The 26,512-nt window shown below is 41.4% G+C and overlaps 1 protein-coding gene across 3 annotated transcripts in view; it reads left to right on the top strand.

Annotated features, from left to right (window-relative positions):
- The window catches only part of DIP2C (disco interacting protein 2 homolog C), a 388,615-nt gene that overhangs the window by 260,561 nt on the left and 101,542 nt on the right, over nucleotides 1-26,512 (top strand). For all 3 annotated transcript variants that reach the window (XM_070391030.1, XM_070391022.1, XM_070391038.1), the window contains 4 exons: nucleotides 5,341-5,475; nucleotides 8,263-8,382; nucleotides 10,213-10,410; nucleotides 20,975-21,066. In XM_070391030.1, coding sequence (XP_070247131.1) covers nucleotides 5,341-5,475; nucleotides 8,263-8,382; nucleotides 10,213-10,410; nucleotides 20,975-21,066 — 545 coding nt within the window. The remainder of the gene's footprint in view (nucleotides 1-5,340; nucleotides 5,476-8,262; nucleotides 8,383-10,212; nucleotides 10,411-20,974; nucleotides 21,067-26,512) is intronic.

The raw sequence follows: 26,512 nt of genomic DNA, 5'->3' as shown, positions 1-26,512 counted from the left end.
TGAGTTCAACTCTACTCAGGACACTGCCGAAAGGGAAGTTTCAACACAGAACATCTTAAGACCTTCTCATTTATTGATAGGGAGGGAGGGAAAGAGGGAGGGAGGGAGGGAGAGAGGGAGAGAAGAGGAGAGGAGAGGAGAGGAGAGAGAGAAAAGAGGAGAGAGGGAGGGAGGGGGAGAAAGAGAGAGAGAGAGAGAGAGAGAGAGAGGAGAGGGGAGGGGAGGGGAGGGGAGGGGAGGGGAGGGGAGGGGAGGGGAGGGGAGGGGAGGAGAGGAGAGGAGAGGAGAGGAGAAGAGAAGAGAAGAGAAGAGAAGATTTGTTGTTCCATTTATTTATGCATCCATTGGTTGATTCTCATATGTTCCCTGACCAGGGATGGAACCCACAACCTTGATATATCAGGCGAACCTCTAACCACCTGAGCTGCTGGCCCAGGGCCTCTGGATCCTCTCCTAACCATCTTCAGATTTAGTCTGTGGGTCATTTGCCTGAACATCTGAAAAGCAGCTGTGAATTCCCATTATCAGTATCACACTCACATGCTCACACATACACTCAAACTCATACACAGTCACATGCTCACTCACATACACATACACACACATGCTCATAAGCTTACATACATCACACCCATGCACACACACAATCACACACTCACATACATCCTCATGAGTTCACACTCACAAACATCACGCACACATTCACACATATGCTCACACACGTAGGGCAAGTGAATCAAGGTAAACAGTACATTGTTCTGTCCCTGAGTGGTTATTAAAGGAATAAGATAAATCCTCACATGCTATAATGCCATGTGCCACTTTTGGTCATGACACTAGTTAGAGCTTCCCTGTGAGGTGCCTTCCACGAGACCCAGTGAAAGTGGACTTTACTGGTGAAACGGAGGAGGAAGGGCTTCTCTTCCAATGGGTGGCAGACGGGAGATGGGTCGGAGCAGTGAGCTGTCCAGCCGAGTCCCCAGCAGCAGGGCTGATACTCAACTCCCACAAGGGCTGCCCTTCTCCTCATCCTCTCTGCGTGTTCCTTTTATCACGTGTCGTACCGGTATATTGTCAGATCATGGCTGGTGGTTAAACTTGGTTCACCTTCACATTTTCATCTGGGAGCTGGTTTTCCACCATCATGTGGAGGCCGTGGTCACATCATCTTAGGAAGCTGAGGCTGCTGGGCAGGCCAGGTGGTCTGAGGGCCTGGGTCACAGGGACCTTCTCAGGGACAGCAGTGGCCGAGTGAGGAAACCTGGGATAGAGCACTCTTAGTGTGCAGGAACGGGTTCCTTTGAGCATGTTACTCACCAATGAGCATGTTGCTTTTTACATATGAAAACCAGATTTTCCACTTTTCTTCTCCTTATTTGGGGACTGAAGTTATTTGGAGACATAAAGATAATTAACATGCCTTAAAAGTGGGGTTTATCACCATGACCCTGCAGATTCCAGTTCGTACAGTTAGGATTAAAGAACAATTCTTTCCAGCGGGTGTTGAAACTGGGGGCATTTTATCAAGTTGTCAAGTGCTCTTTAATTCATTCTTTGAACTATTCCTGCAGCACTTGCTGAGCCAACAACGTGGGCTGGGTTAGGTAACGTCAGCCCCTGAGTAGGACACAGGGAGCCCGACTGAGCTGGAGTCATTAGGAAAAGTGGAGGAAGCAGCGATTTCCAAGGTCGGGCTCAGCAGGGAGACCAGCCAGGACCCTGAAATGGTCATGGCCCAAAACAGCTGTGCAACTGGGGTGGGTTGCTGGCAAGAGTAACAGACTAAAACCCTGTGTGGGGTGGGGGTGGGTATCAAGGACCGAGGTGGGACCCCTGGTACAGATGGCGCCAGAGCAGCGTGCACATCCTGCCATGAAAGATGGTGGAATTGCACTTCCCTCCTGCCTCCTCGTGTGCCCAGCCTGAACTCCTGATTCTCGGGGAACCCATGTCAGCTGCTGACAGCAAACACCACGCAGGGGCAGATGAAGCCGAATCCACCCAGTGGCGGGCAGATGAGAAGGTGTCACGGATAGCTCTCGGGGTGCTCACAGGGGAGGTGACACTTGACAGGTGGCCGGAAGGATGGTGGCCATTCTCTTGATTTAAAGGGCTGTGAAACCGATCACAGGAACAGTGGGCCCTCTTGCTCAAAAGTTACAGCCCCGCTCTAATGAGGGCTCTTAATCTACACAGCGCTTCTGACACGCGGACTCCACTGGCCTCGTGCCTGGAGCTGGCGAGCCTCTTAGACCTTTGAACCTGCACCATCCACTCAGCTCCACTTTTGCTTACCCAGTGACAAGTGTTTCATGAGCATCTGTTATGTACAGGGTTTTTCTGATACTGCCCCAAAGATTGGTAGCCTCATTAAGTCTACCAGACCTGAGGCCCTGAACCTAACTGTCCCCTATACCTGGGCTCCTGAGCATTAAAGAGAAAAAACCAACATGATATAGAAAAATGTTAGTTACATGCAAACAAGTGGTTAGGATAAGATGGAACTTGGAGACATTGTAGAAAATAGGTCTGCCTTTCATCTACCTTTCATCTAGCGCCAATATTCCACCTGTGTGTGGAAATTACCTAAAAATCGGTACAGTGGTCTGCAGTCCTGATCTTTATCAAAATAAAGCAGGGTACAGTGCGTCACTGCAACATCAGCACGTCCTCTGGCTCCTAACGAGCAGCTGCTGGGCTGGTGATCCCAGTGTGACAGCACCCCGTAGGAATGGGGAAGGGAGCGGGAGGGGAGGTGACAACTAAATGAGTTTGGAAAGCACTTTGAAGTCACCCGGCTGTCACTGTTCCGGCTTTATAATCGCCAGATGTATTGGAATCATTTTTCCCAACTTCAAAGTGGAACACGACAGTATTCCTGCCACCCAGCGCAAAGGATTGGCCGTCCATCATCAGTGATGAGGCTACAGTGTCACTTAAGCACCAGTGAATCTGGATAAAATTGCAATGCAGTATTATAGCTACTTTCGTTTTAGGTGCTAATTTGAAAGTCTGTTCAGCATACATCAGCATCTATTGTATTTTCATCTGAAATATGAGGCCCCAGTGAGTGTACTACTTGGCTGTGGAAAGTTAGAGCATTTTGCAACACGAAATAAGGTCTATTTGGCAAAAGCACGGGTAGGGGTGGTGAGCGGATGAACAGTCTCTGAATCATTGAAGAGGCAATTTGAATGACCCTCTCTTCTCCCTCTCCTACCTCGCCTCAGGGATCCACCTACTTGTTAAAATTACTTGTAACCCCAAGTCAGTACGCTCAGCATACTCGAGGTCATGTACAAAAGGTAGCAGAGCAGCAAAACTTTGAGTCCCTGACACGATGTTCCCAGCAGAGGGCGACGTTCTGCCTTCTGCTCCAGCCTCAGACTGAGCAGTGCCCTTTGCAGGGGCAGTTTGGTGCCCGTGTTTCCTCTTTTGCTTTTTGTGGGTGACTTCACTGTTTATGCAGCCCTCACCCACTCGTGGTGCTGAAGAGGGAGTCTCTGAAGGAGGAGGCTCCCCAGTGCTGGCTCCCCTGTTTACATACAGCACAAGGAAATGGCTTCCATCGCATGGACCCTAAAAAGGATTAACGACTCAAAGTTAATACCGTAATACCCGTTATTAGGACTCAGGATATCGAAAATGTCATTGCTGGTCTCATTTGACGTGTTCTCCTGAATGCCTTATATAATAAATATTGGGGGATCACTTTGTAAAGTATATGATGGTCTAAGCACTATGCTGTGCACCAGAAACTAATAAAAAAATATTGAATGTAAAGCACAAGTAAGAATAAAATAAAATAAATAAATACAAGAACTGTGCTTTCCCCACTGAACCATTTAAGCGCTTGATGACACCATCGATGAATGCCGTGGGGAAGGCCTGCTGCACAGCTTACTGCGTAACCATCACCAATGCACGTGAGATTGTAAACACATGATTTAAAAAAAAAATCCCCACCTAGGATATGTTTTCATTGATTTTGAGAGAGAGAGAGAGAGAAAGAGAGAGAGAGGAGGGAGGAGAGAGAGAGAGAGAGAGAGAGAGAGAGAGAGAGAGAGAGAGAAAGAAATATGAATGGGAGAGAGAAACATCAATCTGTTGCCTCCTGTATTCCCCTCCATCAGGGATCAATCCTACAACCTAGGTATGTGCCCTGACTGGGAATTGCACCTGCAACCTTTTGGTGTACCGGATGACGCTCCAGCCAACTGAGCCACCCAGCCAGGGCCTTTTGAATGACTGTTCAGTATTATTCATGCTGAAACAAATAAAATAGCTAATATTTCTTGAGTGCTCAGCCTCTATCAAGAAATGTCCTAAGAACTTTACATATGTTAACTCGTCTAATCTCCCCTACAAGGAAGTCAGAATTATTATTATCTTTCCAATGTTTTTTTTTAGAGAGAGTGGAAGAGAGAGGAAAAGACAGAACTATCAATGTGAGAGAAACCCATTGATTGGTTGCCTCCTGCACGAGCCCCAATCAGGACCCAGGCCAGGAAGGAGCCTGCAGTCGAGGCACGTGCCCTTGACTGGAATTGAACCTGGAACCCTTCAGTCTGCAGGCCGACGCTCTGTCCACTGAGCCAAACCAGCTAGGGTGGAAGTCAGCATTATTATTCCCGTTTGATAGGTGAGGAGACTGAGGCACAGAGAGGTTAAGACACTTCCCAAGATCTGGAGGAATTGGCAGAGCTGGGATTCAAACCCCAGGCTCTCTGCCTCCAAAGCTCGAGCTCTTAACTGCCACTACCATGACAGACAAGAAAATTGCTCTTTTGTGAACAAACATGTAACTTTCAATCACTCTTTTTCTACCTGCCGCTTCATATTATTCTTAACACATGGTGACGGATCAGGAGAATTCTTGTGTTTTCTGTTCTAAGGCTGGTGGCCAATCACGAGAATTCTTTAAAAAGACATTAGCTTCTCAGAACATGTAATAAATAACTTCAAGATGCAATGGGTATTTAATTTTAAAGTGTGCCTTTAACACTTATGTAAAACATTTTTTGTACTCGTTCAATAGAAACTTATCTGGCCACTGGGTAAAGCTAGCAATTAAACGACTGGTCCGCAATGTGTTAAAATGCTATCGTGATTCATTGATGTGGCTCCTGTTATGACATGTCTGAAGTTCTAACCTAAATTTGTTTCATTTTGAGCAATACAAATTATTTTAAAGAGCATCTTTATTCCTAGATTTTTGTAGTAGACTTTGATTCAGAATTATGGTCTCTTCTCAGGATGTGGCCTTTTTTGAAACCTTTTTTTGCTTGCTTAGCCTTCAGAATAACTCTATCAGAGAATTTATCATTTGCTTCTTTACAGAAAATCACTCTGCACCTCCTGATGTAACCACGTACACCTCAGAACACTCAATACAAATAGAAAGGCCACAAGGCTCAACGACATCACGGACTGCACCAAAGTACGGCAATGCTGAGCTCATGGAGACTGGCGATGGTAGGTCTCCCGGCATTTTCTTCCCTCCTTTGTAAACTCTGTTTTTACTAACTTAACCTTTTAAACCATAAGGTCCACTCACTGAATCTAATTTATGAAGTTCTTTACACACCACCCATAGATGGTGGCATAGTCACAGAAAATGCAAACTGTCTCCAACTTGGCCGAGAGTTACTCCTTGCAGGAAAAGAAATGATGATGTAAGAATTTAGTCCTGAGGAGAAAAGGAAATTTTATAAGATTCCAGTGTATTTGTTAATGAATAACTAAAATCGGCTCAGCAATTAACAAATTAGTGTGCAAATGTTAAGACTATGAATGGTTACTTAGAAGGGCAGGATGAAGTTACATGTAAACTAATTGACAGCTAGGGGGCCAATGGAATGCTTTGGAATTTGGAAGAAAGAGGGGCCTTTTTTCTCTGTATTGGGAAAAAAAATATTAGTGATTTGGTAAACTACAGCAGTGCGGGTTCTTCTTTATTCCTCATATCATGGACCTGGGTACACAGAGCGGCCGTTTCTATGACCCCGTCTGAAGCAGCACACTCAAACATGAACTGCATGCGTGATTCTGCTTTCCTGCAGCCTCAGTCCTTCCCAGGCTCACAAAGGTTAGCATGGAACCCAGTGGGGACATGAAATGGTGTTTCTGTGGACAATGGCCAAAGTAGCGTCAGTGCGTTGTCCATCCAGCTGTGTTCATGTCCTGTGCCGAGGTGTGATGCAGAGGTGATGAGGAGGCCTGGACCCAGTCCCTGATAGGCAGCACGCCCCTCAGCATGGCCTGAGCCCAGTGCCAGTGTGGTTCAGGAGCTCCTGGTAGTGCCTTGGGAGTCACTCCCGTTCCCATGCGGTTGGCTTCCCTGGAACACTTTCAGTCTCAGTGTTTGCCTTAGTTCTCTGCTAAATTCACTGTATATTGAATGGGCCGTTGCCGTTGTTCTAGTCATTATCATTTTAATAACTGTTGTCTTTGAAGTCCATCCTCACCTGCTCTCCCAGGTGAGTTCATATGTTGTCCATTTGGATCCCCTGTTGTCCAGCCCAGAGCTTTTCAACGTGTGATGACCTCTCCTCTCAGAATCACGTGGGTCACTTGTTAAAAAGCAGGCTCTGGGCCACCCCCAAAACCTGTGACATCGGAAACTCTGGGCTAGACAAGTCCTAGGATGGTTCTTACGCATTCTAAACTGAGCTGGGGAGCCAGTGGCCTTGTGAAATGATCTCAGATTATCTGAACCAAATTAAGAGGAACTGTTTAATGAGAAATACTCTGTTTAGAGACTGAGAAATCTGGGTGATGTATTTTTATATATTTTCAAAACTATTAAGGTATTTAATGTCTCAATTCTGAAGGTGCCCATAGAGTAGTTTGAGATTACCTATGAAAATGTTTCTGATTTGATGGAAGAATTTCCTTTAATTCTATCATATTCATGTCAAAAGTGAGGTCTGTTTTCGTGATACCTGCAGTGGAGGAGAAGGGCTCCGCCTCAGTCACTGTGGGGAGACCCCCTTGAGCCGTGGTTCTTAGAACATGAGAGCAGTGAGGTTTCCACACCCCTGGTTACCAGGTGCGCGTTTCCACGCACCCGTAAGCGATAATGAGATTTGCCTGCAGGGAGTGCATTTAAACAGTTAGGAAGGTCAACATCTTGGCACTCCTTTTTTCATAATTTGGGTTATTTATTTTAAATTTTAAAACTTCTTGTCTTTTTCATGGATCATTTCACTTATTCAGTTTTCAAAATGTCATTCATTGTTGTAAGAAATCTATTATTGTAACACGGGGTAAATGTTTCTCAGTACACGTGGATAAATGTACGCTAGTGTTCTGCGTTTCACAGAAATTGAATTTAGAGACTAATTGCTGTGCTTCTAGACAGCCGTGGGCAAACTACGGCCCGCGGGCCGGATCCGGCCCGTTTGAAATGAATAAAACTTAAAAAAAAAAAAAAAAAAAAAGACCGTACCCTTTTATGTAATGATGTTTACTTTGAATTTATATTAGTTCACACAAACACTCCATCCATGCTTTTGTTCTGGCCCTCCGGTCCAGTTTAAGAACCCATTGTGGCCCTCGAGTCAAAAAGTTTGCCCACCCCTGGTCTAGAATGTATTGCCTGAATGTTTACTCAGGAGAGAGTAACTGGAACACTTGGGAGGGACTGGATGGTCACCTGCGTGGACAGGGCCTGCCAAGGCGCTTGTAGGAAGCAGTCCCCTTGCTTTGGTTAGGAGGTCTGGGTGTGGGGACTGGCCGTGCAGATGCTGCAGGGCACCCAAATTCACTGTCTCCGGCAAAATGTTCTCTTCGCCCAGTGAGGCCAAGCACCAGGGATCTCAGGAGAGTTGGGGACTCAGGGAGGGTCTCTATGCTGCCTCAGCTCTCTCATCCCCTTAGAAAGAGGGGAACAGAGACAGTGTTCGTGAGAAGGTGACAAGCCCTGTTTTCGGAATTAGTGGTGGGACCGAGCCCAGCCTGTGGTTGGAGCTCTTCCTGACATCACCATATCAGGATGGCTCATGGAGTTGTAAACGAGAATTGTTTCTGCTGAGTCTCTACCCTCTTGCGGGTTCCAAGCCGGGTCAGTGTGCTGTGACTGTCCACCCCGTAGAATGTCTTCACTAGGCACATCACCGAGGTGACACTTCGAGGGACGCTGAGTCCCAAGCCCATCCCTGCTTCTCTCAGCCCTGAGATGGGGCAGTGGGTGTGGGTGTTTTGGCCATTTCACTGTGGTGCTTGGACTAAAGTCCGTCTGCCTGTGGTTCTGTTTTTCAGGAGTGCCGGTAAGTAGCCGGGTATCAGCAAAAATCCAACAGCTTGTCAATACCCTCAAACGACCAAAACGACCACCGTTACGAGAATTCTTTGTTGACGACTTTGAAGAATTGTTAGAAGGTAAAAGAACCCTTTCCTACCCCTGTTTATTCCAATGTCCCTGTGATCCCATAAACTGTAATGATATTTTTTCTTTTTAAGAACAAGACAGGAATCTTGTCTAGAAACCGTAGGTACTGTTCCTGCGGGTCCTGTAAGGTACCCAGATACATCCCACAAGCCAGGCTTCTTTATAAAAGGACTCTGTTGGCTTCCAGAAATGCAAGTAAATTATAGAAAACCTTGCCACGGTGACACAGTTCCCTCTGAGTAAGATTAAGAGGAGTGCAAGGAGCGTGCAACCAGTCCCATTCGCTGCCGCTCCATAGAAACCCCGGAGTGGGTATCTTAACCCCCAAGTGCTCACAAGCCTTTTAACACAAACCACTTAAAGTCAAAGCAAAATACTTATATCAAATGCAAACTCTGTGTGTTCTTATTCTTTGCATCACAAGTAAGATATAGCTGATTTCTGCCCAGCAGGTGGAAACTGTCAATCATACGCTGGGAGAGAAAAACCTCTTCCGGAAGTGAGAAAAAACTCAACTTCCCACCTTTCTAAACAGTTTGGCAAGTTGTATTTTATTGTGAAGCATTTATTTTTATTTTACTCAAGAAAATATGGTCTGTGCTCATTGTTTGTTGTAGTTGTAGCAAATTTAAGTTTATACCTCAGTATTTAAGGGTGAAATATCATTCAGCTCAAAAGATTTGAGCTCTTTTTTCTTTTGAGTCCAGAATTAGTAGTCTATGTTAATAATTGATTTTTAAAAATATTTTTTTATTGACTTCAGAGAGGAAGGGGGAGAGAGAGAAATATCAGTGATGAGAGTAAATCATTGATTGGCTGCCTCCTACACGCCCCCACAGAGGATCAAGCCTGCAAACCGGCATGAGCCCTGAGCAGGAACGGAAGGAACCATGACCTCCTGGATCACAGGTTGATGCTCAATCACTGAGCCACACCAGCCGGGCAGTAATTGATATATATATATATTTTTTCCAATGCAAAAGCATAAGAGTCTTTATTCAAGCCCGGGCTTGGCTCCCCTACCCTCCTTACTGACGCAGCAGCAAGTGGCAGAGAGAGAGCTAGCCCTGTGGGAAAAGGGGTTTTATAGGGGGTTGGAGTAAGGGGAGGAGAAAGGACTATGGGCCCTGCCGATTGGCCAGGCGCAAGTCCGTGTCTTGTTACACAGGATGTGGTCATATCTGTGGCTCGCACTTCCCTTGATTGTCATTGGTTAGTTTAAAGAAGTCCTGGGTGTGGCTAGCAGAGGCTTGGGCTTCGAGTAATTGATATTTTTAACACAGATGTTGCTGCAGTCCTAGACTCTAAGCATGTTCAGATACACAGCTTCACTTGCTGTCAGTTTGTAAATGCACTCGAGTCTCCGAAGGCACCTCACCCAAATTGCCTAGCAGTGGTCGGCAAACTCATTAGTCAACAGAGCCAGATATCAACAGTACTTCTTCAAAATAGACTCGCCCAGGCCGAAAACCGACTTCTGCACATGGGCCATGAAGTTTCAATCGCATTGTACATCCACTCCCGCACGTGGTATTTTGTGGAAGAGCCACACTCAAGGGGCCAAAGAGCTGCATGTGGCTCGCGAGCCTCAGCTTGCCGACCATGGGCCTAAGGAATTGTAAGAATTAAGTATCTCCATTACATTCATGAGGCTAATATGTAGGTAATAGCCCTGGTTCTAGGAAAACATGTTTTCTGTGTGTTAATCAGTTTATACCTTAAGTATAAGTTTCCTGGCTCCTTTAAAATGAATAAAATCGTGATTGTGCCAATATAAGTGTATTTTTTTTAAAAAGCCTTTTGTGTCCACATGTGTTTAGTTCAACAACCAGATCCGAACCAGCCAAAGCCAGAGGGAGCACAGATGTTAGCCATGCGAGGGGAGCAGCTGGGTGTGGTTACGAATTGGCCCCCGTCGTTAGAAGCTGCATTACAGCGATGGGGAACCATCTCACCAAAGGCCCCGTGCTTGACCACGATGGACACAAATGGGAAACCCTTGTACATCCTCACTTACGGTAATCCCATAAGGCTTGTCTTCCTTCTGTTTGCTTACGCACACACCTGCCACTGTCAGAGTGGCTAGTTTATATTTGTGCTGCTTTTATGTTTCTGGTCCCGAAATAAATGGAATCTGAAAGGAGCTACTTTAGGAAAATTATTTGGTTTGAATATGAAAATTATTTATTAAATGTTTTTTTAGTAAAATCCAGAAATGGATCCAAAAACTTAGTGATCATCACTCTAACAAGATGTTGGGATGTGTGTGAAATTCTTGATATTCATGGTTTTAGAGGGGATCGGTAGTTAAAGAATGTGTATCTAAGCTCTTTGACATATATAATTCAGAAGAAACAAAATCTGTTTGCAAAGTGCTTTTGCAGAAAACAAGAGAAACAAGCTATCCCTTAATTCTTCATTCAGTACAATTATCGTAATCTATAAATTTTTGCAAATAAGTGTACTAGAGGGACTTCCCTCTCTGTGTTCCATACATAATGGGCTGTGAAAACTGGAAAACAGGGGTAGAAACACTAAATAGATTAACATTAATGATCGATGTTGCTGAAAAGATGCTGAGAAAAGTTTATTGAGTAGAATTGTTCTAATACCAAGTAACGTGGCTTAATCGAAGAGCTAGGCCGTTTACTGTATGTAGTTTACATTCAGCTCTAAAATATAGCTTTCTCAAAGCCCTCGGGCAGCAGAATTTCCAGCTGAGAAACAGGATCTTCAATAGAAAATACAGATGGTGGGTGAAGGTTGTAAACAAACTTTTAAAAATCTTATGCTTGCCAAAACCGGTTTGGCTCAGTGGATGGAGCGTCGGCCTGCGGACTGAAGGGTCCCGGGTTCGATTCCGGTCAGGGGCATGTGCCTTGGTTGCGGGCACACCCCCAGTAGGAGATGTGCAGGAGGCAGCTGGTCGATGTTTCTCTCTCATCGATGTTTCTAACTCTCTATCCCTCTCTCTTCCTCTCTGTAAAAAATCAATAAAATATATTTAAAAAAAAAAAATCTTATGCTTTCCATTTACCAATATAAATAAAAGAGCATATGAAGAGAACACATGGCATTCTATCATGCTGATTAATAAAAGTAAATCATGCTAAGTTCAAACTAACTTCCTCTATCATGCCTCACTTCGAAAACTTCTCAGTCTTCTTCTCTACCTTCTCTCTAGTCTTAGTGTGAGCTGCATGTGGCTCGCGAGCCGCAGCTTGCCGACCACGGGCCTAAGGAATTGTAAGAATTAAGTATCTCCATTTTGCTTTGCTGCAGTCTCTCTCTCTCTCTCTCTCTCTCTCTCTCTCTCAGTTATGGCTTGACCTTGTCCCAGATATTTCAAGGGATTTAGATGCTTGAGTTATAAAATTAGTGGGCAACCTCTCTGTATGTTTTTGATGTTTTGCATTGTTGGTGATGTGCTTCTCAAGCTCCCACCTCCGTTTCCACGTTAAATAGTCACTGTGTTCTCCATGACCTTTGATCGCCCTTCCTCACTTACCTGCCTCCCCATCAGGGTTACACTCCCCGCACAGAGCTTAGTCCTCCTTCAAATCAAAGTGAAGTTAAAGTTTATATGTAATAAGAGAGTTTAACATCATTTCAATATCTCTTTTGCCCCCCAAACATGCACATGGCTATCTCAGAGCCTCAATATCTGTTCCCCCAGTTAAAATGTCTATTTAACTTGCCTTATCTCTGGGGGGATTTCATGTATTAACTCCCAATTTTTAAATATGCAGCAAAGTATTATTAACTGTATTGCCATTCTGTACATTACATCCCTGTGACTTATTTATTTTACAACTGGAAGTTTGTGCCTTTTGTCTGCCTCCACTCATTTCGCCTACCTCCCACCCCCATCTCTGGCAATCACCAGTCTGTTTTCTCAATCAATAAGCTTAGGATTTGTTTGTTTGTTTAGATTCCACATATAAGTGAAAACATATGCTATTTGTATATCCCTCTTTGACTTATTTCACCTAGCATAATACCCTCTAGGCCCATTCATGTCGTTGCAAATGGCAAGATTCCATTCTTTTTCATGGCTGAGTAATAGTCCATTGTTTGTATATACCACATTTTCTTATCCATTCATTTGTCAGTGGATTTTTAGATTGTTTCCATATCTTGGCTATTGTAAATAATGCTGCAGTGAACATGGGGGTGCATATGTCTCTTTGAGTTAGTGTTTTTCTTTTCTTTGGATAAATACCCAGAGTGGAAATGCTAGATCATGTGGTAGTTCTATTTGTAACTTTTTTAGAAACTTCCATTCTGTTTCCCAATGTGGCTGCACCAAATACATCCCTACCAACAGTGCACAAAGGTTCTCTTGTATCCACATCCTTGCCATCATTTGTTATCTCTTGTCTTTCTTATAATAGCCATTCTAACAGGTGTGAGGTGATAGCTTATTGTGGTTTTGATTTGCATTACCTTGATGATTAGTGATATTGAGTTGTTCTATTTCTTTTTTTAATTTGTTATTGTTTAAAGTATTACATATGTCTCCTCCCCCCCATTGGCCTATCCCCAGCCGTTCTCACCCCCCAGCACATGCCCTCACCCCCCTACTATCTGTGTCCATGGGTTATGCTTATATGCATGCATACGAGTCCTTTGGTTGTTCTCTCACCCGCTCCTGAGATTGGACGGTCTATTCGATGATTCTCTGTCACTAGATTTATTTTTGTTCATCAGTTTATGTTGTTCATTATGTTCCACAAATGAGTGAGATCATGTGATATTTATCTTTCTCCAACTGGCTTATTTTGCTTAGCATAATGCTCTCCAGGTCCATCCATGCTATTGCTAATGTTAAGAGTTCCTTCTTTTTTACAGCAGCATAGTATTCCATTGTGTAGATATACCACTGCTTTTTAATCCACTGATCTGCTGACGGGCACTTAAGCTTTTCCAAATCTTAGCTGTTGTAAATTGTGCTGCTATGAACATAGGGGTGCATATATCCTTTCTGACTGGTGTTTTTGATTTCTTGGGATATATTCCTAAAAGTGGGATTATGGGGACAAATGGGAGTTACATTTTTAATTTTTTTGAGGAAACTCTATACTGTTTTCCACAGTGGCTGCTCCAGTCTGCATTCCCACCAGCAGTGCACAAGTGTTCCTTTTTCTCCGAATCCTCTCCAGCACTTGTCGTTTGTTGATTTGTTGATGATAGCCATTCTGACAGGTGTGAGATGATACCTCGTTGTTTTGCATCTCTCGAATGATTAGTGACTTTGAGCATGTTTTCATATGTCTCTTGGCCTTCTGTATGTCCTCTTTTGAAAAGTGTCTATTTCAAAAGAGGACATACAAATCCTTTGCCCATTTTTTGATTGGATTGTTTTTGATGGAGTCTTTAGGGATTTTCTATGTACAATATCATGTCATCGACGAATAATGACTATTTTACTTCTTCTTTTCCAATTTGGATGCCTTTCATTTCTTCTTCTTGTCTGATTGCTATGGCTAGCACTTCCAGTACTATGTCAAACAGGAGTGGTGAGAGTGGGCATCCCTTTCTTGTTCCTGTTCTTAGGGGAAATGGTTTTAGTTTTTGCCCATTGAGAATGATGTTGGCTGTAGGTTTGTCATATAAGGCTTTTATTATGTTGAGGTATGATCCCTCTATTCCCAATTTGCTGCGAGTTTTTATCAAGAAAGGGATTTGGATTTTGTCAAATGCCTTTTCTGCATCAATTGATATGATTATGTGATGTTTGTCTCTCAGTTTGTTTATGTGATGTATAACATTTATTGATTTGCAGATATTATACCAGCCTTGCATCCCTAGAATAAATCCCACATTGTTATGGTGTATGTTTTTCTAATGTAATGCTGGATCTGATTTGCTAGAATTTTGTTGAGGATTTTAGCATCTAAGTCGATCAGGGATATTGGCTTGTAATTCTCTTTCTTTGTAGTGTCTTTATCTGGTTTTGGGATTAGGATAATGCTGGCTTTATAGAAAAAGCTTGGAAGTATGCTTTCCTCTTGAATTTTTTAGAATAGTCTGAGGAGGATAGCTTTTAGTTCTTCTTTGAATGTTTGATAAAACTCCCCTGTAAAGCTGTCTGGACCAGGAGAGTTGTTCTATTTCTATGAAAAAATGCTATTGGATTTTGATAGGGAGTACACTGAATCTGTAGATTGATTTGGATAGCATGAACATTTTAACAATACAAACAAACCTTGGAGATATTTCAGGTTTAATCCCAAACCACTGCAATAATAAAATGATAAAAAAATATGATCATCCCAATGCAGTCATAATCTTTTTGCTGGTAGAGGGTCAATGCTGATGAAAACACAGTACCTGGGAAGGGCCTGTATTCTTACAATCCATGAGCACAGACTACCTTTTAACTTATTTGTATCTTCAATATTTTTCATCAATGTCTTGTAGTTTTCAGTGTATAGATCTTTCACCTCTTTAGTTAAATTTATTTCCTGGTATTTTATTCTTTTTGATAATATTCTAAGTGGGATTTTTTCTTAATTTCTCTTTTTGATAGTTCATTATTAATGTATAGAAACAACAGATTTTTGTATATTGACTTTGTACCCTGCAAATTTACTGAATTCATTTATTCTAACAGGGTTTTTGGTGGAGTCTTTAGAGTTTTCTACATATAGTATCATGTCATCTGCAATTAGTGACTATTTTACTTCTTCCTTTCCAATTTGGATGCCTTTTATTTCTTTCTATTTATTCATTCATTCATTTATTGCCTAAATGATTCTGGCTAGGTCTTCTAATACTGGTTGTAGTGGGCATTGTCTTGTTCTTAATCTTAGAGGAAAAACTTTTAACTTCTCACCATTGAGTATGATGTTAGCTTGTCATATATGTCCTTTATTATATTGAGTTACATTCTCTTAAATCCACTTTGTTGAGAGTTTTCATCATAAATGGATATTGAATTTTGTCAAATGTTGTGTTTTTTTGCATGCATTGGGATGATCATATTTTTTTATCATTTATTTTGTTAATATGGTGAATCACATTGATTAATTTATGAGTATTGAACCATCCTTGGAATAAATGCTTTGGTTATGGTGTATGATCTTTTTAATGTATTGTTGAATTTGGTTTGTTAATATTTTGTAAAGGATTTTTACAGCTATGTAGCTATGTTCACCAGGGACATTACCTTGAAATTTTCTTTTCTTGTGGCATCCTTGTCTGATTTTGGTTCAGGGTAATGCTAGCCTCATAAAATAAGTTTGAAAGTGTTTCCTCTTCTTCTATTTTTTGGAAGAGTGTGAGAAGGATTGTGACTATTTGTCTTAGAATATTTGATAGAATTCACCAGTAAAACTGCCTTGTCCTGGACTTTGTTATTTTGGAGATTTTTGATTATTGATTCATTCTCCTTACAAGTAATTGGTCTGTTTAGATTTTGTATTTCTTCATGATTTAGTCTTGGAAGGTTGTATGTATCTAGGAATTTTTCCATTTCTTAGAGGTTTTATAATTAGTTGGCTCACAATTGTTTATAGTAGTCTCTTTTGTGTTTCTGTGGGATCAATTTTAATGTCTCCTCTTTCATTTCTGATTTTATTTATTTGAATCCTCCATTTTTTTCTTGATGGTGTTTATATTTTTGATAAACCAAATTTGGTTTTGTTGATATATTCAATCATCTTTTTCATCTGTATTTCATTTATTTCTACTCTGTCATTTCCTCCCTTCTACTAACTTTGGACTTCATTTGATCTTTTTCTTGTTCCTTGAGGTATAAAAGGTAGGTTGTTTATTTGAAAAAAATTTTTAATAAACAATAGAGATTTGTTCAAGGGTCTTAGAGATTGCAAATAGGAAACACAGCTAGGAAAGAAAAAAATGTTCCAAAGAAGAAAGTTAGAAGTTCTTTTATTAAAAAGCACATTTTTTTGAATTATCAGTCCTGCATGCTTAGTCCCTGGATGGTTATCAGCTAGATGTCAGGCAGTCAGGATGATGGATGCCAGGTGGTCCAGAAGATGAGAGCCAGGCATTGATGCAGGACCGAAAGTTCAAAGTTTAAGTCTCCAGGCCAGCGGTTCTCAACCTGTGGGTCACGACCCCTTTGGCGGTCAAACGACCCTTTCACAGGGGTCGCCTAAGACCATCCTGCATATCAGATATTTACATTACGATTCATAACAGCAGCATTACAGTTATGAAGTAGCAACGAAAATAATTTTATGGTTGGGTCACAACATGAGGAACTGTATTTAAAGGGCCAAAAGGTTGAGAACCACTGCTCCAGGTGAGTTAGAACAAGAATGCATACTTTCCTCCTGCCTCAACCTTCATAATGTCAGTAATTTTAGCAGCTTGTTTAAAAGTGACTCCATTGTATGTATTCCCTGTCTTCACTCCTTTCTTTCTGGATTAGAGTAGTAGATATTTTCTAGCTGAGTGACTTGTACTAAGTCTTTTAACTTCCCTGAGACTTAGTTCCTTTATCTGTACAATCTGGGTTGTCAGACACACCTTGGAAGGCTGCTGAGGATGACATGAATAAAATAGAGGTTCTGTGTAAACTATCGTCATTCTTTCCTCAGTATCCAGATGGAGGACAGTATTTGTTTTTTCCCTTTAAAAAGTTATTAGTAAACTGATGTTACATCTTAAAATTCATACTGTATTAGAATTAGAGAAATGTAATAATTCTATAACATAAATTCATAATAAGGGTTTACTGAGTCAAAGCAGGTTTATGATACTTGATATGTGTATCAAAATGTGTTCTAAAATATTTTGCCAGTAACATCAAGAATATGTGAGTGTTACTATTTTCCTACAATTTTGTCAGTATATGAGATTTGACTTTTCTCTTGATTTTAAATAGTTTTAATAGGTTCAGGTTGTTTCTTCATTATTATTTTAATATATTTAGCTATCTATCTTTCCATCCATCCATCCATCCATCTGGCTAATATGCTAATTGTCCTTCCCTGTGTCTGGGAAATGACCTCACGTAGCAACGTCCAGCTTCCTCTCCTCCTTGCAGTTTCTTTAGCCCAGGAACACTTTAGCCAGGTGGAAACACTTTACACTGTAGCCAAGCATCTGTGAAGTGTTTTCCCGTGCCTCATCTCATTTGATCCTCACAGAAGTCCTGGAGTAGGTAGATAGGAGACTCGGTGGAATCCTATTTTCTTTTCATTAGCCGGAAAACGGAGATAACTCAGGAACAGTCAGATGGGAGAGGTGCGGAGGGCAAGATATGTGGAAGGGACATTGCGGAGCTTCTGTGCCCTCTCCTGGCACACCACTTTCCCCAAATCTCCATGTGTTCACCAACCTGGAAGCTCTAGAAAGTTTTCTTGTTTCTTGAAGGAACAGGGCATTTATTGAAGGTAGGCATTTATTGCTATTAATTTCCCTCTTAACACTGCTTTTGCTGCATCCCATAAGTTTTAGGATGTTTTATTTCCATTTTCATTAGTCTCCAGGTATTTTTTTTAAATTTCTTTGTTGACCCATTGGTTGATCAGTAGCATATTGTTTAACCTCCACATATTTGTGAATTTTCCAGTTTTCTTGTGATTGATTTGTAATTTTATACCATTGTGGTCAGAAAAGATACTCGATATGATATCAGTCTTCTTAAATTTGTTAAGACTTGTTTTGTGGCCTAACATGTGGTCTACCCTGGAGAATGTGCCATGTGCACTTGAGAAAAATGTGCTATTTTTTTTTTTGATGAAACGTTCTGTATATGTATCTTAAGTTCATCTTGTCTAATGTGTCTTTAAGGTTGATATTTCCTTAACATGTCTGGATGATCTATTCATTGATGTAAATGGAGTATTATTAAAGTTTCCTAATACTATTATATTGCTGTGTATTTCTCCCTTTAGGTCTATTAACATTTGCTTTATATATTTAGGTATTCCTATGTTGGGTGCATAAATATTTGCAAATGTATTCTCTTGTTAGATTGACCCCTTTAACATTATGTAACATACTCCTCGTCTCTTATTGCAGTCTTTGTTTTATAATCAATTCTGTCTGATATAGGTATTGCTACTCCAACTTCCTTTTGGTTTCTATTTGCATGAAATATTTTTTTTCTATCCCTTTTCTTTCAGTAGTGTATGTCCTTACATTTATCTGAAGTAACTCTCTTATAGGAAGCATATAGATGGGTCGTGTTTGTTTTTATCCATTCAGCCACTCTGTCTTCTCATTGGAGGATTTAGTTCATTTCATTTTAGGGAATTATTGATAGGTATGTACTTATTGCCATTTTGTTCATTGTTTTCTGGCTGTTTTGTAGTTGTTCTGTTCTTTTCTTCTCTTGCTCTCTTCCTTTGTGATTTGATAACTTCCTTTATTGGTATGCTTAGATTCCTTTCTCATTACCTTTTATTTATCTCCTGTGGGTTTTTGCTTGCTGGTTACCATAGGCTTACATGTAACACCTTATATTTATGATCATCTATTTTAAAGTTAGGTTGCTTCAAGGTGATAATAACAAGTTTGAATGCATTCTGAAGCTCTACATTTTTATTCCCACATTTTATAATTTTGATGCCACACTTTACATCTTTTCATCTTATATATCCCTTAACTAATTGTTGTAGTAACAGTTATTTTTACTACTTTTGTCTTTTAACCTTCACACTAGCTTTGTAAGTGATTAATGTACAACCTTTACCTTATATTTACCTTTACCAGTGAGATTTATAGTTTCTTAGGTTTTGATGTTACTAATTAGTATCCTTTTTTTTTTTTTTAGCTTAAAGTAGTCCCCTTTACTTCTTTTTGTAAGGGTGGTTTAGTGCTGATAAACTCTTTTAGCTTTTGCTTCTCTGGTAAACTCTATGAATCCTTCGATTCTAAATGATAAGTTTCCTGGGTAGAGCATTCTTGATTGGAAGTTTGTTTTCTTCTTTATAAACCAGTCAAGAACTGTTATCTTCTTTAACTGAAATCAGCAACTTTTTCTTTCTTTTTTTAAAAATATGTTTTTATTGATATTTAGAGAAAGAGGAAAGGAGAGGCATAAAGAGATAGAAACATCAATGAGAGAGAAACTTCATCAATCAGCTGCCTCCTACACACTCCTTACTGGGATTGAGCCTGCAACCTGGGCATATGCCCTGACAGGGAATTGAACCAGTGACCTCTTGGTTCCTGTATCGACGCTCAACCACTGAGCCACACGGCCAGGCAGCAACTTTTTCTTTTTCTCTTTGAAAAACATCAAGTATATTTCTTAAATTTTGCCAAAAGTGTGTTGCCCTTTTCAAACTCTCTATTATAATCTAGCTTTAAATGAATTTATGGTGATATCAATTTCAGTGTTCCAAGCTGAGGATGAAGTTGGTGCTAATTGATTGTAATAGATATTTTCATTTACAACACACCATTTTTCCATTATAAAAAAAATGATTATAATTGTTTACTCAACTATAATCACTATTATTGTGCACATTAAAGAGATCTGAGGCACAAGATAATAGTGTTTCCTTAAGAAAAAAATTATTCCCTGCGTGATTTATCTGTTTTGTTTTGTTTAATCCTAGCCCAAAGGTATTTTTTCCATTGATTTTTTAGAGAGAATGGAAGGGAGGGGGAAGAGGGAGGAGAGGAGAGAGAGAGAGAGAGACAGACAGACATATTTTTGAATTGATGAGGGAGAGAGAAACATCAGTGTGAAAGAGAAACATTGATCAGCTGCCTCCCACTCAGGCCCCAACCAGGGATCAAACCTGCAACCTGGGTATGTGAACCCACCACCTTTGGTGTATGGGACAATGCTAAAACCAACTGAGCCTCACCAGCCAGGGCTTTGAAAGACTTTTATGTGTTCAAGAGCTCATGTTAGATTTTTAAAGTCATATTTATTACATCTCAGACCATTGACTATTGCCTGGATGATGCTGCAGGAAAGTCTGGCACTGGGGTGAAGGGATTTAAAATCTGCAAGTTCATCAAAGCTGGTCATTCTTTTAGAAGTGTTTTATTAATCCTGCTTTGTGTTCATTGTTTTTGGAGCTCAAATCTTTAAAATAATACAAAATATTTACTAGTATCTGTATCTAAGGTCAATGATTACTCTCCTAAAACCCGGAAGCTAGAAATATTTGAAGTTGAGAAACGCAGGACTTGAGGAGGGAGAGGGGTCAGGCCCTGTCTTACACACCCTTTACATCCATTACAGTCACACAAGACAGGAGTCATTAACAGAGGAAATGTGTGTCATTTTTGCACAACGTAAATTAGCAGTAACACACGATTGCTGTTGTCTTTGCCCTGCTTTGCTCCCCAGAAATTTTCACCACAACTTCTGTGATAATTAAAATTCTCAATGGCTTTGCTGTTGGCACTTTGCACTCTAAGAGTATTTGTATTTGTACTGTATCCCAGTGTTTAGGCTTCTCAGCTTTGCTGGGTCAGAGTTACTAGTTTTTATTTCCCATTTTGATTCCAGGGACTCTGTATAACTTACTGGAAGACTTAACATGAAAAAGTAATATTTTCTATATAATTTAATGTGCACATTATACACAGCTGAAAAGTCATTTGTCCGATTATTTGTGGCTTTATAATTTGTGTTGATAGGCAAACTCTGGACAAGAAGTATGAAGGTTGCTTACAACATTCTGCATAAATTAGGTACAAAGCAAGAACCGATGGTGCGACCTGGAGATAGGGTAAGTGCAATTTAATTTATTGCATCTCCAAAACACATTGTCTTATGTGGAAAAGATGCCCACTGTTGTAAAGTTGGAAAGTCCAGTGTCACCTAAAACTGACACTACTAAATAAGACTTTCTTTAAAAAAACAACATATTTTAATGATTTCAGAGAGGAAAGGACAGGGAAAGAGAGATAGAAACATCAATAATGAGAGAGAATCACTGATTGACTGCCACCTGCATGCCCCACACTGGGGATGGAGCCCACAAACCATGCATGTTCCCTGACTGGGCATTGAACCGTGACCTCCCAGATCATAGGTCAATGCTCAACCACTGAGCCATGCTGGCCGGACAATAAGACTTTCTTAACATTTACTCTGAACAAGGATCAATTATTTTTTTTTTTTAAATATATTTTATTGATTTTTTACAGAGAGGAAGGGAGAGAGATAGAGAGCTAGAAACATCGATGAGAGAGAAACATCGATCAGCTGCCTCCTGCACATCCCCTACTGGGGATGTGCCCGCAACCCCAGGTACATGCCCTTGACCGGAATCGAACCTGGGACCTTTCAGTCCGCAGGCCGACGCTCTATCCACTGAGCCAAACCGGTTTTGGCAAGGATCAGTTATTTAACAAATAATTTATTCTTGAGCAACTCAATGGGCTTAACTAGAGTACTTCTCACATTCTATCCATGAGTTCACATGGACTTGAGAAGTTAAGTCTCAAAATCACATGCAGGCACAGAACTAGTAAGTGGCATAGTCAGCATTCATATCCATTTCCGTCTGACCCCAAAGCTTGTGTCATCTATTGTCTCCTATTTTGAAAAACACTGAACCATCTACTTGAGCATGCAGGACAATTATATTTAAAACTTTTTTTTTACATAAGTCAGTGAGATCGACAATCTTGGCAGCAAACTGCTAGTACCATTCCTTCCCCACTGTTAAATTTATTGATATTGGCTGTCTTTCACTGAAAAGCAAATTTTTATTCTTACTGAGCAGTCTGATAAGTTACAGAGGACAGATATTGGTATTTCCATTTCAGTGTTACACTCACAGTAGATAATAATCTTGTCCAAGCTTTACACCATGATTTAGATGTGGGGCTGGATATAGAACCCAGCTTTCTTGCTTTTTTTTCATATGCTGCTATGTACTTTAGATGCCATAAGATTGGATTATCTTACCTGCACCCAAAGGACTCCAAGTAAATTTTATAAAAATATCATTCTAAATTACCATAACCCAACAAAAAATAAGCTATGATTTACTTCAGAGATACTATAAAGACACTAAAGGCCCAGTGCACGAATTCGTGCACTGGTGGGGTTCCTTGGCCTGGCCGGTGATCGGGACCAATTGGGGTCGTCTCGCCCAGTCCCGATTGGGGCCGGCCAGGGGGAGAGGTTGGCGGGCCGTGGGAGGTTGGCTGTGGGAGTGCACTGACCACCAAGGGGCAGCTCCTACATTGAGCGTCTGCCCCCTGGTGGTCAGTGAGTGTGATAGTGACCGGTTGACTGGTTGTTCGGTGGAGCAGTCATAATGATCACTTAGGCTCTTTTATAGGTAGATAGCCCATTATAGGGAATTTTTTACAAGAGTGCTGCCACCTGCACCCTGATTCTGTGGGGTAGACTATGGAGACTCTTTCCAGATTTCTATTGAACAGGTTTGGCCTTTAGCTTGTCACGTGGAGGCCTCATACTTACTGATTATGAAACTTATTACAAAAGTGCAGTAATCAAAATAGTGTGGTACTGACATAAAGACAGACATAGAACAATGAAATAGAGAGCCCAGAAATAAATCCTCACACATATGGTCAAATGATTTTCAAGAAGGATGCTAGACATTAAGTGGGGAAAGGATAGTTTATTCAATAAATGGTGCAGGGGGACCGGGATATCTACAAGCAAAAAAAGTTATTTAATCATTATAATACATATAAAAAATTAATTCAAAATATATCGAAGACCTAAACATAAGAGCCAGAACTTTTAGAATAAAACATAGGGGGAAATCATCATGACATTGAATTTGGCAGTGATTTATTGGATGTGACATCAAAAGGCCAGATTAAAAAAAAAAAAGATAAATTGGTCTTCATCAAAATAATAAAAAAACTTTTGTGCACCAAAGGGCACTATTAAAAAGGCAACATAAAAAAATGAGAGAAAATGTTTGCAAATTATATGTTTCATGAGTGATTAGTACCCAGAATAGACAGTATAAAGAACTCCTACAGTTCAACAATAATAGCAACTAAAAAAAAAATCAGAAAGAATATATGCACCCCTGTGTTCATAGTAGCATTATTTACAATAGCTAAGATCTGGAAACAGCCCAAGTGCCCTTCAGTAGATGAGTAGATTAAAAAGCTGTGGTACATTTACACAATGGAATACTATGCAGCTGTAAAAAAGAAGGATCTCTTACCCGGTGAGATAGTATGGAGGGACCTGGGAAGTATTATGCTAAGTGAAATACGCCAGTCAGAGAAAAGCAAATATCCCATGATCTCACTTACATGTGGAATCTAATGAACAAAACAAACAAACAAACAAACAAAATAGGTCTAGAGAAATGGAAGCATGCAACAGACTGATGAATTAGAGGTAGGGGGACGGGAGAGGAGAGAGTAACCAAAGAACTTATATGCATAGGTGCATAACTCATGGACACAGACAATAGTGTGGTGAAGGCCTGGGGAAGGGACAGGAGTGGGGAGGAAGGGGTCAGTAGGGGGAAAAGGGAACATCTGTAATACTTGCAACAAAACAGATACATTTTTTAATAAATGGGCAAAGGACTTGAATAGACATTTCTCTAGAGAAGATTTACAAATGGCCAATAAGCGCATTAAAAGATGCTCGGCATCACCAATCGTCAGGGAAATGTACATTAAAACCACAATGAAATACCACCTATACCCATTTGAATGGCTGCCATCAAAAATAGAAAATAAGTGTTGGCAAGAATGTGAAGAAATTGGAAACCTTGTGCATCGCAGTAGGAATATACAGTATAGTGGTTTCTTAAAAAATTAAACATAGAATTACCATATGATCCAATAATTCTTCATTTTCAAAAGAATTGAAAGCAGGAACTTGAATAGATATTTTTACACCAATGTTCATAGCAGCATTATTGATAAAATCCAAAAGGTGAATGTAAATGAAGTGTCCATAGATACATGAATGGATAACAAAATGTGGAATATATGTACAATGGAATATTACTCAGCCTTAAAAAGGAAGGAAATTTGGGCAGTGCTACAACATGGATAAACCCTGAGGACATTCTGTTAAGTGGAATAAACCAGTCGTAAAAGGGTAGATATCATATGATTCCACATATATGAAGTACTTAGAGTAGTTAAATTTATAGAGACAGAAGAATGATGGTTACCAGGAGCTGGGAAAGGCGCATGGGGAATTATTATTTAATGGGGATAGAGAAGAGCAAAAAGTTCGGGAGACGGATGATGGTGATGGTTACACAACAATGTGAATGTATTTAAATCTACATAATTGTACACTTGAAAGTAGTAGAGATGAACTATGTTCTATATAGGGTGTCCCAAAAAAACCATACACACGCTTTGAATAATTATAAAGGCAGTGTTTATTAAAATACATTTAATTTTCAAAATTGAGCTATCAGCTGTTCCAGTGTGTATATTTTAGTCTCCCTATCTATACTATTGGTTATACTAATACCCTTAGTATTTTTTTAAAAAATTTTTTTATAGTATTGCCTGCAGATTCTTAAAGTTCCCTTATAATTACAAAATAAACCACATCTGTTCAGCTAAGATGTTTATAGGAATATGAGGGGAAGAGAGCACAGTTCGATAGAATGAAATATGTAAAGGAATTGTTTTTGTTAATGGCTGGTTTGTGTTGTATGAGGGGGACTACTTTTCTAAGTTATTCTTTGAAAATTATTTATGTGGCGGTGACGTGGCCAGGATGTTGGATGGGGAGATGGCTGCCCCGTCAGGCTGGTGGGGGGTGGGGTGGGGGGTGGTTGGAGCCCAGAGAAGAGTTTGAGATCTTGGACCCGAGCCTGGGGGCCGGAGGTCCTGCAGTGTGGGGAGGCCGGGGCGGGGGCGGGAGGGCTGGTTGGCGCCCATCCTGACCCTGGCACGCAGGACCATGGCAGCCGCGCAGAAGAAAGGGAGACAGCAGTGTCTTGCACAAAAGCCTTGAACAACAATATCAGCGTTGTGGGCAGTAGGAAATACAAATACTTAACCAAGCAGATCCACAGATTTGCAAGTGCAATGAGCAGCCATGCCAAGCTCGAGGGGTGATGACAGAATGGACCCCATGTTCACGAACCTGTGAAAGAAGGAGGCAGAGCAGACAAGTGACATGTACCCAACCGCTGGGCACGGGAGCCCTGATGAGGGCCCCAGAGGGGCTGCGTTGGGCTCTCGCCAGCCTCTGCCCAGTGCTGCAAGGGCCAGGACTGTGTGACCCTGTGGGGGGCAGGAGTGCGGTCAAGTGTGGCAAAGGTGTGGGTCCCTGGAGGGCGAGGTGTACCACTAACCCCAGAAACAACAGCCTCCTCTCCACCACACCCAGCGAGGCTGAGGGCAGTGGGATTCCTCGAAATGCTACCTGGGGTGAAATGCTACCTGCTCTAAGCCCACCATAGGAACTTCAGACTTTTTTTTTGTTTCAAAAAATCATTCCCAACACCAAGGACACACTGGGGTCAAAGCCCCTCTTAGGAGCTTGGCTGGCCCCACCCCCTCCACAGGGTCACCATGGTAACGTGGCTAGAGAGATGCCTGCCTTCCACACTCCACATTCCACATGGTAGCTGTGAGAGAGTAAGATGGGTTCCAGCTCTAACCGGCTGGAGATGAAAGGGTGAAGGGATGAGGAAGCGGCATCCGGTGCTGAACTGGCATGGGAGCCTAACCGAGAAGGTGCTGAAGATTTGGCATCCTGAAGATCAGGACAACCTCAATATAATGGAAATGAACCAGGGGACACAAATCCTGAAACTGCCTGAAGTGCTGAGATCCCGGAGGCTGAAGTCAGGCTCCAGTGGCCAGAGAAAAACCATTCAGTTTTCCCTGGATTCCAATGAAGAGGAAACCACAGCCCCCAGGAGCCAGGATAGCAGCACTGCCAGCTCCAGGATCTCAGTGCTGCTGAGGGCCAAGGCGCCAAGCAGGAAGTCCGTGACGCCGAGGCCCAGAGAGGCCACCAGGACCGCGCTGCTGAGGTCGGCCATGTCCACCCGGGCCACGGTGCCGGTGCCGCCCAAGCCCGACCCAGTCAGTATCCAGGTGAGCTGGGACCCACGCGGGTTCTGGGCAATGGACACTAGTACTAAGCTCAGACCCCAGGAACCAGGAATACTTCCCACAAGGGAAGACTCCAGTAGTCCCCCTCCATCATATTTTCGTTTAATAAGTGATTTTTTGAAG

Source organism: Myotis yumanensis, unplaced genomic scaffold, assembly GCF_028538775.1.
Source record: "Myotis yumanensis isolate MYYU_CA2020_CCGP unplaced genomic scaffold, mMyoYum1.0.hap1 SCAF_1, whole genome shotgun sequence".
In the NCBI taxonomy this organism is placed as follows: Eukaryota; Metazoa; Chordata; class Mammalia; order Chiroptera; family Vespertilionidae; genus Myotis; species Myotis yumanensis.
Note: the sequence above shows the minus strand (reverse complement) of the source record. Positions and strands in the feature narration are given on the sequence as shown.